This window comes from Oryctolagus cuniculus, chromosome 4 (assembly GCF_051225735.1).
Source record: "Oryctolagus cuniculus isolate XC-2025 breed Fujian yellow rabbit chromosome 4, ASM5122573v1, whole genome shotgun sequence".
NCBI classification, from domain to species: Eukaryota; Metazoa; Chordata; class Mammalia; order Lagomorpha; family Leporidae; genus Oryctolagus; species Oryctolagus cuniculus.
In genome coordinates this window covers 7,501-21,876 of record NC_142870.1, presented here as the reverse complement: position 1 = coordinate 21,876, position 14,376 = coordinate 7,501, and the positions used below count along the sequence as shown (strand labels likewise).

The 14,376-nt window shown below is 56.5% G+C and overlaps 1 protein-coding gene and 1 long non-coding RNA gene across 12 annotated transcripts; one reads left to right on the top strand and one right to left on the bottom strand.

The window, feature by feature from the left end:
- Positions 1-154: 154 nt before the first annotated feature.
- On the bottom strand, positions 155-13,683 carry PLCXD1 (phosphatidylinositol specific phospholipase C X domain containing 1). 11 transcript variants are annotated; one of them, XM_070071703.2, is made up of 8 exons: positions 13,593-13,654; positions 13,009-13,063; positions 7,397-7,523; positions 4,496-4,632; positions 4,128-4,256; positions 3,096-3,251; positions 2,694-2,877; positions 155-1,920 (listed from the first exon to the last, which is right to left on the bottom strand). In XM_070071703.2, exons 3-8 carry the CDS (start codon positions 7,485-7,487, stop codon positions 1,682-1,684), a joined length of 936 nt encoding a protein of 311 aa, XP_069927804.1. In that variant the 5' UTR covers positions 7,488-7,523; positions 13,009-13,063; positions 13,593-13,654; the 3' UTR covers positions 155-1,681. The 11 variants fall into 11 exon arrangements, with proteins under 11 accessions (XP_069927804.1, XP_069927805.1, XP_089186508.1 ...); XM_070071701.2 differs by lacking the exon at positions 13,593-13,654 and having other exon boundaries at positions 725-859; positions 1,643-1,920; positions 13,009-13,586; XM_070071704.2 differs by lacking the exon at positions 13,009-13,063 and having other exon boundaries at positions 13,593-13,683.
- LOC149126867 (uncharacterized) lies at positions 4,947-6,200 on the top strand. Its single transcript, XR_016232180.1, has 2 exons — positions 4,947-5,344; positions 5,713-6,200. It is a non-coding gene; the product is annotated as an uncharacterized LOC149126867 (long non-coding RNA).
- Positions 13,684-14,376: the final 693 nt, after the last annotated feature.

Genomic DNA, 14,376 nt, shown 5'->3' with positions numbered 1-14,376 from the left:
TGCACAAATGCACAGCTGTGGAGAGAGGCGGAGCCGAGGCTGGCCGGGCCAGGGTCCCCCACTGCAGATGCAGTGGCATGCTGGATACTGGGCATGAACGTGACCCGTCTCTCAGGCTTGGGGGAGTAGGAAGGAGGCCGTCAGAGACAGGAGATGCTCTTCAAGCCTTTTAAAGATTGATTTATTTAAAAGCAGCGGGAGAGAAAGAGAATCTTCCATCTGCTGGTTCCCTCCCCAAATGGCTGGGCCAGGATGAAGCAGGAGACTGGAACTCCATCTGGGCCTCCCAGGTGTGCATGAGCAGGGAGCTCCAGTGCCTGAACAGCGGAGCAGCCAGTACTTGAACTGGTGCCCACAGGGGATGCTGGCGTCGCAGATGGGGGCTTTACCCACTAGGCCACAATGCAGGCTCCAGTGTCTCCTTGATGCAGACTTGGCAAAATGGCTCCCTCCAAAGCCAGCACTGGCCAGGGTCCTGCAGCTTGGACTAGAAGGGGACCCTGTGCCTGGCAGGTGAAGGGAAGACATTGCTTCTCTTCCTCCTGACGCCCTGGAGTGGCTGCCTCTCAGACTTCACCTATACTTACCTGTCTAGGGTCACACTCAGCCAAGGGCGAGTGCTGGGACCCTGGACACTCGGGAGGAGGAGGGGCAAAGACTCAGGACTCCAGGAGGAAGAGGGTGCTGGGGGCTGGAAGCTCCTGGCAGTGCCGCCTCCTCTTCCTCCTCACCGCCTCCTCCCCTTGATCTGATGGAGCTCCTGGCTGCTGTCTTCAGCTGGGTCCAGTGCTGGCTTGGCAGGCATGTGGGCGTGAGCCAGCGGACTGACTGTCCCTGTCCCACATATCTGTCTCCCTGCCTGTCAAAACACAAATGGCAACATTTGATTGATGTGCCTAGGGAGACTTTGAGCTGTGATGACGCTGACACTGACAGTGTCTGTCAGCTCCTTCAGTTTATTTGACAAAATGTGGAGGAGCAAAGAGGCAACGAGGGAGTTTCTGATTTTTCATGTCCTGAGCTGGGGCCTATCTATGCCAGGACCTGGAGCTCACTATCTTCACCACACGCTTGCGTCTTTGCAGTTCTGTGTGGTTCATGTGTGTGTGCTGCATGTATGTGAGATGTCACATGTGTGTGTACTGCATGTGCGAATGGAGCCCAAACATGTATAAGATTGAGTGGTCCATGTCTGTGCTGCATCTGGAATGTCACACACGTGTGCACACTGCATGCATGATAGATTTTACTTGGAGCCCATGCATGTGTATGAATGTGTGCACTACAGAAAAGTGATAGATAGTGTCAGGAAATGAACTCCCAGTCAGACCTATGACCTGGAGCCTGCTCCCTGGGACTGGCCATGGCCCCTGCCACCCAGGTGAGACTGGACACCCTGGGCAGCTCCTGCCACCCTGGCAATGCCACTGGCGGCTCCCAGAACTACCTGGGGGAGAGTCCCTGGTGAGCCTGTCCTGTCATCCAGGGCAGCATGCACTGGGGAAGGAGGTGCAGGTGCACAGATGCGACTCCCAGGTGCGATGTGAGGTCGTCGCCAATGTCAGCACCCACCACACGGACGCCCCAGGGTCAGGGGGCTGCAATGGCTGAGGGGGCTCACAGACTGTGGACTCTGCCCCACCTGCGCACACATCTGTCACTGAGAGGCCCGGGCCAGGGCTCAGCTGCGGAGTAGCTTCCAGTTGAGTGCAATGACATCACAGACGAAGCTGCCAGCCCCAACAAAGTCACCCGCGATAATGTTGGTGCAGCGGGAGCCAGATCCCGGGCACTGCTCACGCACCCAGGCGGTCAGCATGGGCAGGCCTGCCAATGTCACCTGGCTCAGGGACCTCGACAGATGCGCCAGGACGTAGGTCAGGTGCCCTGTGAGGTTCACACCCGCTGCGAACAGTCCACCTGCAGGTTACAGAGGAGGGGTCGGGTTATACAGGGCCAACAGAAAGTGGAATTAGAAGAGGGGCAGGGCCTTGAACCCAGACCCTTGGACACAGGACGCAATCACTAGGAAATACCTGCCTTCCATGAGCTCTGTAACACCGTCATGGGTGTCCACATATATGTGTGCATATGTAGAGAGATACCCCAACACGGCCACATGTGTACACGCATTTAAGTGTGTGTCCCTGCATGTGCATGATCATGTATGTGTGTGGCAGTGTGTACTGGGTCATGCATATGTGTTTATATCACCACATACATCCCATGGGTGCACATGTGTCTCTGCATGTGTGTGCTTGTGTACATGTGCAAGCATGCACACAAGAAGCATGTATCACTTTTAACTTTCACTTAAATGTAAAAGCAGGGGCTGGTTACGGGCCAGCGGTTAAGATGCCAGGTCCTTGGTGCCAGCGCTGTAGCTTGACAGCTGTAGCTGTGCCTGTGATGCCTGCATCCCATGTGGGCACCAGTTGGGGTGCCAGTTGCTCCATTTCCCATCCAGCTCCCTGCTAATGGCTTGGGAAAGCAGTGGAGGATGGCTCAAATGCTTGGATCCCTGCACCCATGTGGGAGACCTGGATGATGCTCCTGGCTCCTGACTTTGGCCTGGCCCAGCCCCAGCCACTGCAGCCATTTGGGGAGTGAACCAGCAGATAGAAGCTCTTGGCTCCTGAATGGAGCTCCCTGCTCACAAACACCTGGGAGGACCCACATAGTAGCCCCCCTACCTGGGCGGCCGCAGCTCTTCATGCGTTCCAGGTAACTGATGAGGGCCTCGGTATTCACCTGGTCTGCCCACCAGCAGGGGACCCCAGGCCACAGCTCCCGGTGCCGCCTCACGGAGCCTTCATGCTCATAGGACACGAGGACCTGCTGGCCGTGGGCCCACAGTTGCCGCAGTGTGGGCACTTCCTGCAAGCATGGGAGTCACTGGTGGGCAGCCCATGTCACCTGCTGGACCTCCAGCTGGAAGACGCCATGACCCAGGACTCCCAGCATGCAGCAGGTGACCCAGCAGGCAGGACCCCTGCTGCAGCCACTTCTGAAGCAGGAACCTTGGCCACTCATCTGCCTCAGGTGTTTCCTGCACCTGACCCACTGTCCCCATCCCTCCTACTCCTTCTCCTCACCCCTCGAGGACACAGCATGTCCCCAAAGATGTTCTGGATGCAGGTGACCAGGTACTCGTGCAGGTGTGGGGTCATGTCCTCAAAGTGCCTGCAGGCCAGGATGATGACCTCCTGCGGGTGCTTCTGCAGCCACTCCGAGATGTCTGTGAGGGTGTCCTGGGTATGCAGGAAGGCCCATGGGTCAGTGGGGCGGTGCTCAGGGGGACACGGGCTGGCCTGGACAGGTCAGCAAGCCCAGGCTCCAGGTCAGGGCTGAGGGAGAAGTTACCCAAGGGAGGGAGGATGGGGAGAGGGGGAGCCCAGCAGGGAGGTGTGTGTGCATGTGGAGTGTGCTACATGTATAAGTGATGTGCATGCACACATGAACTTTGCATGTGTGATATGTGTGAAGCGTGTGCACACATTGTGTACATGTGCACACTGTATACATGTGAAATCTTGCACATTTGTGTATGTGAATTTTGTGTGTGTGATGTGTGTACATGTGTGTGCAGTGCATGCATGTGTGTGTGACTGACAAGACTGCATGTATGCAAAGGTGTGAAGTCTACAAGCTCCAGGGAGTAAGCATGGAGTGTCCAGTGCAGAATGAGATTAGCCAGGGCACAGTTGAGCTCAGCAGGTGCAGCTCAAGCCCCAGGCTCAGTACTTGCTGACCCCTCCACTATGTCCCTGGGGCCCACAGGGTACCCAGGCGCTGCAGGCTGCAGGCAGGGTGAGCACACCCCACACTCAGCTTTCAGAGCACCCACGGAAACAGGAGCAGAGGGGGAACAGGTGGGACCCTCAGCTGCAGGCAGGGAGCCCACCTGGCGCCCCTCACAGTGCTGAGGACTGCGGGAAGCTGAGCTGAGTGCAGAAGGAAGCAGTGCAGGCTCTGATATGCACACATGGCTCAGGAGCCCAGAATGGTTACCCTCAAGGGCTCAGCAGCCCCCTACCCACAAATGGCTGCCAAAGCCCTGTCATCCATTAGCCCTCCTGCTGTGTGCACACCTGGAGGCTCTCTCCACAGGCACACCTGGCCCCTACCTCCACCAGTGCTGTGCTGTACACCTTGTGCACAAAATGCAGATTCTTCTCCGAGCCGCCTGGCATGTGGGCAATACACAGGTCCAGGTACCGCACACCTGCGTCCAGCTGCTCCGTGACATCCAGTGTCTGTGGACAGAGGCTGTGGTCACCTCTGTCCCTGGGGCCACTTGCTCTCCAGGTGACCCGGCCTCCTTCTCACAGAGGCTGCTGGACCTGTTGGAGGACAAGCTGTGTCTTTCTCCTTTTGGATCATTTGGGTTGGCAGCCAGTTTGTTTGTTTGACTTGCACCACGCACACAGGAGGGACCCCACTGTACTGCCTTGGTGGGAGCTGCCCACCATCCCCTGTGCACACAAAGCCTCACCTGGGTGATGGACCACCGCAGCACCATGGGCAGCGTCACACAGGGCAGCACCTTGCCCAGCACCTTCAGCAACCTGGACTCAGAGTGGGAGATGGGGGACTTCCTGCTCAAGCAGTAGGTCATGGTGTCACGACTCCCTGCAAGCCAACGGAGGGGACTGGTCAGCCGCGGTCACTTCTGGGGCCAGCCCAGAGCCGCAGCTACCCAGGGCTGAGCAGGGAACCGTGTGGTCAGACACCCACGGCCACCTGGGGCCTGGGATGGCACCACATCTGGGAGCTGGGTCTGTGCAGGGGTCATGAAGGGAAGGACACTCGGCAGTCATCCTGGATCATGGCAGGCCCTGAGTCCATTGAGACACAACAGGGGACACTGACAGGGAGGAGGGGATGGAGGCAGTGATTGGAGGGGTGCAGCCACCGGCCTAGGACACCTGGAGCTACCAGGAGGTGGGAGAGGCAGGAAGGAGCCTCCCCTGGACACACCTGGACCTCAGATCCATGTTGTCCAGGACCAGGAGAGGGGACAGATGTTTGGCTTAAGGCCCTGGTTCTTGGTTCTTTGCTACATCAGCCTGGAATACTCACCCACATGGAAATACAAGTGAGCTGCAGAAAGGTGAGCAGGTAGATGACAACGTTCAACACCTGCCTGGTGCTGTAGTTTATGTGTAGTTTGCATGTGTGTTGTATGTGCACTACATACAGATACAGCCACATCTGGGGAGAACCCATTCACATGTATGTCATATTTTCTTAAACAACATCTCAGAGAGAGTGCCCATGCGCTGGCTCATCTTCTCCACATGCCTGCCACAGCCCAAGCTGAGCCAACCCCAGGAGCTGAAAGGTGAGGGCTGTACCTGCCTCTTTCTGCTAAGCCTCGTGGGGACTGGGCCTGAAGCCCCAGGGACAGCTGGGGTGGGTCACTTCAGAGCTTTCCAGAACCTTCCCTAAGGGTCTCGGCTGCAGGGTGCAAATCTGATAGGGAACCTGTGCTGGGAGCTTCTTCAGGCAGATGTGGTGGTTGGGGGAGGTAGGCTGAAATCCTAGGGCCACCAGGACCCTTCCAGCCAAGGACCTGGGCAACTCTGGATAGAGACAGGCTAGCTCAGGGGTCTCGGGAGAGGTCTCCCAGGAGACAAGTGCCCAAGCCCCATTTAGGAGACCCCTGTATACCTTGTACACAGCCCTTGGCCTCTCTGTGGTCCCTAGCAGGTCGGCCAAGGTGGGCCAATTCCAACTGCACTAGCAGACACCTGGATCCTGGTATCTTGCTCCAACCTCACCTGGAGACCCTGGGACTCTGCTCCAACCACATCTGAAAATACCTGGACCCTGGAATCCAGCACAAAACACACCTGCAGATACCTGAACCATGGGAACCTGGAACCCGGGTTCAACTCCATTTAGAGACACCTGGATGGGTGTCTCCAACTGCACCTGGAGACTCCTGACTCTAAGAACCTGGTCCAACTGCATGTGGTGACACTTGGACCTGGGACTGTTTCAACCCCCTCAGGACCATGGTCCAACTGTACCTGGAGACACTGCATACTAGGACCTTGCTCTAATCATGCCTGGGACACCTGTACCATAAGAACCTGCTCCACCCTCACCTTGGGATGCATGGTCCCTGGAATATGGGGGGGGGGGGCCGCCAGCACCCTCTCTGGTTTCAGAACAAAGAGCAGCACCAGCCAGCACCAGAGGTTTCTTTACTGGGATGGTTCTGACAGAATGGGGGCAGTGCCCATAGGTAAACAGGGGTTTCTATGAGAAGATATTGGGCACTCTGTGTGACCAGGGTACAGGTCCAGCTGGGCACAGAGCACAGGTCCACCTTCAGGCAGGACCAGGGCAGTGTGGCAGTGGCTTATGCAGGTGATCATGGGATCCAGGTTGCTCATCCCATGGTAGCTGAGAGCCTCACACCTGCCTGGGCCCTGGGCAGAGATGGTGAATCTGCAAGAATGTGCAAACCACATCATGTAATGCCAGCTTTCTGCTCATGCACACCTGTGAGGTAGCACTGATGGCTCAGGTCCTTGTGGACCTGCCACCCACATGGGAGACCTGGATGGAATCCCTGGATCCTGGTTTCACCTGGCCCAGCATTTGTGGAGTGAACCAGTAGATGGGAACTTTCTGTATCTGTCTCCTTCTATGCTTCTGAAATACATATTTTTTTATTCAGTCCCTGATCATTTAAGCTCCTGCTGGTTGGCCTGGGCCAACTTGTGAAGATGCACTAAGATGCCAGGATGAAGACAGAGGATAGTCATGTGTGTACATACATGCATATGTGTATACATGTATGATCTTACATGTGATGTCAATGCATATGGATTCATGTATGCATGAATGGGAGTGTATGTGTGTGTGTAATTATGGATGCATGCATATATACATGCACGTGTACATGTGTGTGTTGTGTACACACATGTACTTATGTGTGCATGCATCTGTGTGTGTGTGCATGTGACCATAGGCACTTGTGTAAACAGGTAAGTACATAGCCATGTTCTGTACATGCCAATAGTTTCACAAATGCATGGGTATGAATGTGTGCACATATGTATAAACTGTACATGTGTGTACACACATGAATTCATTGTTATGCATATATTTACATGTACAAATATGAATATGTGTATTGTGGACGTGGGCACACATTTCCTGTGTGTGTGTATGGGCTCACATGTATGTGAATGCATATAGAGGCACACATGTGTGAATGTGTGCACATGTTCATATGTGCAAACAAGAGTATACACACTTTCATCTGTGTATCTGTGTCCACACATGTGTGCCAGGTGGGGTTTCCCTCACCCAGCACTGCTCCTGATGCCATCATTCATGCAGGGCCATGCAGAGACATGGCCCCCAGGCCTGACCTCACCTGGGATGGACAAGTGGTGCAGGGGCAGGTCCCACAGCTGGGGGCACAGCATCGACATCCAGTCAGAGTTCAGGTGCGGGCTGGAGGCCATCACCCCAATTACTGCAGGAGATGCCAGGAAGTGAACCTGAGGGAGGACAGGGGATATTGGGGTGAAAACCCATGCTGCAGGTGAAGAGCAGCTCAGGTGTGTGGGGCACAGTGAATCTCTCAGGAGAGGAGCTCAGGTGTGTGGGAGCACAGTGAATTCCTCTGGTGAGGAGCTCAGGTATGTGGGAGCACAGTGAATCCCTCTGGTGAGGAGCAGCTCAGGTATGTGGGAGCACAGTGAATCCCTCAGGTGAGGAGCAGCTCAGGTGTGTGGGAGCACAGTGAATCCCTCAGGTGAGGAGCTCAGGTGTGTGGGAGCACAGTGAATCCCTCAGGTGAGGAGCTCAGGTGTGTGGGGCACAGTGAATCCCTCAGGTGAGGAGCAGCTCAGGTGTGTGGGAGCACAGTGAATCCCTCAGGTGAGGAGCAGCTCAGGTGTGTGGGAGCACAGTGAATCCCTCAGGTGAGGAGCTCAGGTGTGTGGGAGCACAGTGAATCCCTCAGGTGAGGAGCAGCTCAGGTGTGTGGGAGCACAGTGAATCCCTCAGGTGAGGAGCTCAGGTGTGTGGGAGCACAGTGAATCCCTCAGGTGAGGAGCTCAGGTGTGTGGGAGCACAGTGAATCCCTCAGGTGAGGAGCAGCTCAGGTGTGTGGGAGCACAGTGAATCCCCGCAGGTGAGGAGCAGCTCAGGTGTGTGGGAGCACAGTGAATCCCCGCAGGTGAGGAGCAGCTCAGGTGTGTGGGAGCACAGTTTACTTCTTTCAGGTGAGAATGAGGTCATGGCGAGAGCCAGGGCTATGGCCAGGAGGACAAGGTCAGAGTCAGGGTCAGGAGGCGGCCAGGCAACAGGAGCAGGGACTTGGGTGCAGGTGTCAGCCCAAGACAGGGGCACACACCTGACACTCCCAATCACACACCTGGTGCTGTCACCTACCTGACACTCTCATTACATACCTGCCCCTGCACCCCTTATTCCATCATGAACATGGCGCCCGTCTGTATCATGAGGCCAGCCCCTGCCCTCCCCATTGCTGGTTAGTCCCCTTTACACCCAGAGGGAGGAGCCCTGACTGGAAGCTGGTTCGTGCCCTGCCCTGCCCCTCACTGCTGTGTGCATCAGGACTCCCGGGCAGGGGCCAGGAGCTGGGACTGATGGGGCCTGGGGGCAGGCACCTGCCATCCACCTAGGAGACACGGAAGGAGTTCCTGGCTCCTGAATCCAGCTCCCTGCTTATGCACACCTAGGAGGCAGCAGTGATGGCTCTGGTACTTATGTACCTGCCACCCACCCAGGAGACCTGGAAGGAGCACCTGGCTCCTGTCTTCAGCCTGGCCCAGCCCTGGCTGTTGTGCACATTGGGGAGCACACTGGTAATCTCTCTCTACCTTTTAAATAAGTAGTCAGGATCGGCATGAACCTGTAATTTATCACAGCTCCTGTCAGAAACTAAATTCCCAACTTCCACTGAACACGAGACGGGTATTCACGAGGAAGAGTTTGCACAGCCAGCATCAGAAACTGCACTAAAAGCCAAGGCTGTAAGTCACTGAGACAGCTTAACCACATCACCAGCCCTGGCACTGCCCTCCCTGCTTTGCTGAGGTTCCTGCTCCTGCTGTCACTCATAGCCATGGCGTGTGCGGGGCAGGATCTGCCCACCTGGAGGCTCCAGCCAGCCAGCCCCAGACTCCCTGAACACTGCACCTCACACTGCAGAACTTGGCCAGTCTCACCCCAAATGGTCAAAAATGTTTTCCTCTACTCTCTTGGGTTCAGTGAGGTCTGAGAATTAAACAAACTAAATCTAGATGAACAAGAGACAACACACATGGCATTTCCCATGTAAGGATTGATTTTATTACTTGAAAGGGGGGGAGGGGGGAGAGGGAGAGAGGGAGGAAGGGAGAGAGGGAGGGAGAGAGAGACACACACACACAAATCTTCTATCTGATGTTTGACGCCCTGGATGGCACCCTCGGGGCACTGTGCTATCATCACCAGCTCTGATGGAGTGTCACAGCTGTCCACCATGCTGCTGTTCACCATTGTAATAGAGCCGAGTCAGCCCTGAGAATCTACCAGGATCGTGCACTCGAGAAGGGACATGTGCAGGTGTCACAGCACTTCTGGGAGAGGAGGGGTCACTCAGACACACAGCTTCTCTCATGCCCAGTTGTGTGGATGTGTGGATGGTTTTACAGGGTGATGGATTGTGATTGGATGGATGGGTGGGTAGATACATGGGTAGATGGGTGGGTGAGTGGGAAAATGGATGATGGCTGGATGGGTATATGAATAGATAGGTGGGTGGGTAGATGCATGGGTGCAGGCAGTGGCAGATAGATGGATGGACAGATGGGCAAGTGAATGGATGATGGATGGACAGATGGGTGAGTGAATGGATGAGGGGTGAGTGGGTGGATGGGCAGGTGGACAGGCAGATGGATAGTACATGAATGGGTGGGTAGATGGATGGCTGGATGGGTGAATGGATGATGGATGGGTGGATGGGTAGATGGATGATGGATGGATGGGTCAATGGATGATGGATGGATGAGTGGATGGGTGGGTAGATGGTGGTGATGGATGGGTGTGTGGGTGCACAAGTGGATGAGTATATGTTTGGGTGGATGCAAGGTTGATAGATGAATGATGGATGGCTAGGGGGTGGATGAGTGGATGGGTGATGATAGTGATGGTGGATGGATGGACAGGTAGGTGGATGGGTGGATGGATAAGCAGATGGGTATGTGGTTGGGTGGATGACAGATGAATGATGGATGGATGGATGGATGGATGGATGGATTGGTGGATGGACAGATGGGTGACTCACAGGTCATTACCCACAGGGACCCTAACCCCTTCTGGAGAGAAATTCTGGAGTCACCCTGTGAACAGGGAGCTCTTCTCCCAGTGTAGCTCCCTACCTACACCCAAAGACCCTGCAGCATGGGTCCCCAACATGGGACTGTGCCTGCACCACACATCTTGGGCACTGGATCAGGCTGCACCGTGTACCATCGACACAGGACTGCACCTGCACCCCCAACAGAGGACTCGCCTGTACTGTACACTCTGGACATGGGACCAGGCCTGCACCATGAACCCTGGATATGGGACCGCACGGGTGCTGTGCACCCTGGACATGGGGCTGCACCTGCAGGGTGGATCCTCTACCCAGGACCACACCTGCACCCTCGACACAGAACTTGCCTGTACTGTGCACTCTGGACACAGGAATGGGCCTGTACCATGTACCCTGGACATGGGACCATGCCTGCACAATGCACCCTGCACATGGGATTGCACCTGTGCCATGTGCCCTGGACATGGGATTGCACCTGCACCACACACCCTCGACGTGGGACAGCCCTTGCAGGGTAGGTCCTTGACATAGGACCACACATGCACCTGCACCCTCAACATGGGACCATGCCTGTACCACATGTCCTGGGCACTGGATCATGCCTGCTCCATGTACCCTCAGACTGCACCTGCACCGTGGATCCTCTACATGGGACCACACCTGCACCCTGGGCACAGGACTCACCTGCACTGTGCACCCTGGACACAGGACAGTGCCTGCACCATGCACCCTGGACATGAAACACAACTGTACCTGCACTGTTGATGAGACCATACCTGCACCATGCGCCCTGGATACAGGACCATGCCTGTATTGCACGCCCTCAATATAGCACCACGCCTGTGCCTGCCCTGTGTGCTGTGGACACAGGACTGCTGCCTGCACTGAAGGACATGATGTCCTGACCCTCGAAGGGGGCAGAGAGATGCAACCCTAGTACAGGCCTTTCAGCCAGAGAGGCACATTGGATGGCCTGATTCTGCACCTAAGAGAGCCTCCCAAGGGAACACAACACACACATCCCCTCCCGGGAGCCACCCATCTTGGTAGTGAGATGGAAGAAGACCCCATCCTGCCAGAGCAACCCCATTCACACCTGGTACCTCGCTAACCTTAACCTCAATTGCATCAGACCAGAGCCAGGCCCCTCCTGGTCCCTACTGCATGCATCTGACTCATTGCATAAGCAGTACTCACAACACAAAACAAAGGGAAAATTCCATCAAAAATGCAGATGAATTTGAAGACAGTTGCATCCCTGCATACCAAGAGCTGATACAAATTAACAACAGAAGGTGGAAAGCTCCAGGTAGAAAATGAGATAGGGGCTGGTGCTGTGGCGCAGCGGGTTAACACCCTGGCCTGAAGCAGAGGCATCCCATATGGGCGCCGGTTCTAGTCTCTAGACCTGGAAGAAGCTCCTGGCTCCTGGCTTTGGATAGGCGCAGCTCCAGCTGTTGCAGCCATCTGGGGAGTGAACTATCAGATGGAAGACCTCTCTCTCTCTCTCTGCCTCTCCTCTCTCTGTGTAACACTGACTTTCAAATAAATAAATCTTAAAAAAAAAAAAAAAAAAAAAAGAGCTAGGTGGGCATCTTGTGCAGTGGTTAGGGACACCTGCATCTCCTTCCCAGAACGCTTGGGTTTGGATTCTGGCTCTGCTACTGACTCCAGCTCTCAGCTCATGAACACCTGGGAGGCAGCAGGGGACAGCTTAGGTCCTTGTGCAACTGCCACCCATGTGGGAAACCTGGATGGAGCGCCTGGCTCCAAGGTCAGGTGTGAGAGCTGCTGTCCCCTTCAGCACGGGTCAGGTCCCAGGATAGACTCCAGGGACCCCCAGGCTACTGGGTTCTGAGCTGCCCCCACGTCCAGCCCCAGACTGAGGTGTGTGGGAGGCCCTGGGCACTCCCTGCCTCCTGCTGGTTCTCTGCCCAGAGGTGCCAGGCACTCAGGGGTAACCAGGGCGGTCACCTTCGTCATCCCAACGTCCCTGTCCCCACCTCAGCCTGCTCGGATTCAAGTCCAGTTCTGTACACTGGGTGCAGTCCCAGCCGTGGAGCTGACCACAGACCCTGTTTCCAAGGTGACACGGAGCCTAATGCATGCATGGGCCTCTTGTCCGGGTCCAGCCTCTGGAGGACCTCCGGCACCCACCAGTCGTGCACAGTAGGTCACCGCTGTCCCTACCACTGCGACCTGCAGTTCTCAAGCCACAGAAACCACCTGCAACTACCCAGATTCCCCCCACCCCCAGGCTGGCAAGACTCAGGGCAGGAGTGAGAGGTCAACCGAGGACAGGAGGGGGTGGCCCAGAGAGGAAAGTGCACAGCCACCCGTCCTGTAGCCACCCAGGTAGAGCCACCTGGGTTCATCGCCATGCCCTGCCCAGCCCCTTCCTGTCGTGTCCCTGAGCCCCAACCTGTCCCTGCCCCCATCCCAGGTCTGTCCGCAGAGCCCTGTCCTGTCCCTATCCCTCTCATCTGATAATGACATCGAGACTGTCCTCCATGTCCTCACCCCAGGTCCTGACCCCTGATCCCATCTCCCTACCCGAAGTGGGCTCCACTGGAACCAGGGCCCCTTCGAGGCAACCCAGCACCCTTTCCCACACCCCTGTGGTCAGTCTGAGAGCAGTGACCCAGAGCACTGACCGTCCGGAGCAAGGTGACCCGTCTTCCCACAGCGGCAGATCCTGGTCCTGCTGAGCTGCAGATCAGGTGCGGCAGGTCAAGTGGGGCCCCAGGCGAATGAGGCCCGAGTGAGCAGGTGTGCATGCCTGGGCAGCCGCACCTGCTGACTCCTGCAGAGGTGGGGCCGTGACCAGACTGGGGCGGGCTCAGAAGGCACACTTGCGGGGTGAGTAAGCCGGACCAGGGCTGGACAAGCCCAGCTCAGACCTTCCGCCGGAACCTCACGGCGCCTCGCCCACCCTCCCGGCGCCCCCGACCCTCACTGCAGCTCCCGGAATCTCACAGAGCCCCTCGCTCGTGCCCCTGCCTGTCCGGGACCCGGGGGCTCTGCGGTAACTCGGTCCCGCCCGGAGCGGCCCGGGGGATCCTCAGCCGAGCGCGCGGCCGGAAATCCCCTCGCTCGCGCGGGGTCTGGGTCGCGGGCGCTCCCCGTCAGGGATTCCCCCAAGGAGACCTAGGCCCCTTCTAATCAGAGGTCCCCGAGGAGAAGGAGGTCCAGAGCAGAGACCACCAGGGCGCCCTGTCTAGGAAGGGACTGCACTCACTTCCGGTCGCCGGCCCCTCGGAGCGCGCGACTTCCGGGTTTCGCGGCTCTGCAGACGCGCAGCACTTCCGGATCTCGCTCGGCCCTGATTGGATGCTGGGAGGACGCCCCGCCCAGGAGGAGGAGTCGCCGGGGCTAGCCGGCCCCACCCACACTGCCGGGTCAGCTCGGATGCTGCGGGCACAGGGTGGAGTCCGGAGCCGGAGCCAGGAGGTCCACCCGGATAGGAATTCCTGGCTCCTGACTCCGGCTCTCTGCCCAGGCACACCCTGGGAGGCAGAATAGGATGGCTCAGGTCCTTGTGCACCTGCCTCCCACGTGGGAGACCTGGATGGAATTCCAGGCTCCTGGATTCAGCCTGGCCGAGGCCCAGCTGTTGTGGGTATTTGGGGAGTCGTTGATAGGAGCTCTTTCTCTCTCCTTTCAAATAAAAACTAAAATAAAGTTAACAAATTAGTTTGGCAGATAGGCAGATACAGCGCCCATCCGCTCTCACTCCCCAGACGCCCACATTGGCTGAGGTCAGGAGAGGCTATGGATATATGTACGATTTTTCTGATGTAAAAACATCTCAATTCTGATTTCTCTGTAAGTGATGCGTGTAGAAAACTACTGATTTTTACACCTTTATTTATAATTTGATGCTTAAATAATCCGGAATATCACAGCAGACTGCAGTTAGGGTTTGAGTGAGGGCTGCAGTGCCTGCAGGTGCCAGTGTGGAGGGAGCTGCTCCCAGGCTCACCTACGTGGTGGTTGGTGGGGCTCAGGTCCTATGGGGCTGC

Coding starts and splice junctions, on each gene's coding strand:
- PLCXD1 (XM_070071700.2), bottom strand. CDS start 13,131: ATGCACACCTGCTCACTCGGGCCTCATTCGCCTGGGGCCCCACTTGAC. Junction 4,633..7,396: donor GCACCACTTGTCCATCCCAG/GTGAGGTCAGGC, acceptor GTTGGCTTGCAG/GGAGTCGTGACACCATGACC. Junction 4,257..4,495: donor TGCGGTGGTCCATCACCCAG/GTGAGGCTTTGT, acceptor CTCTGTCCACAG/ACACTGGATGTCACGGAGCA.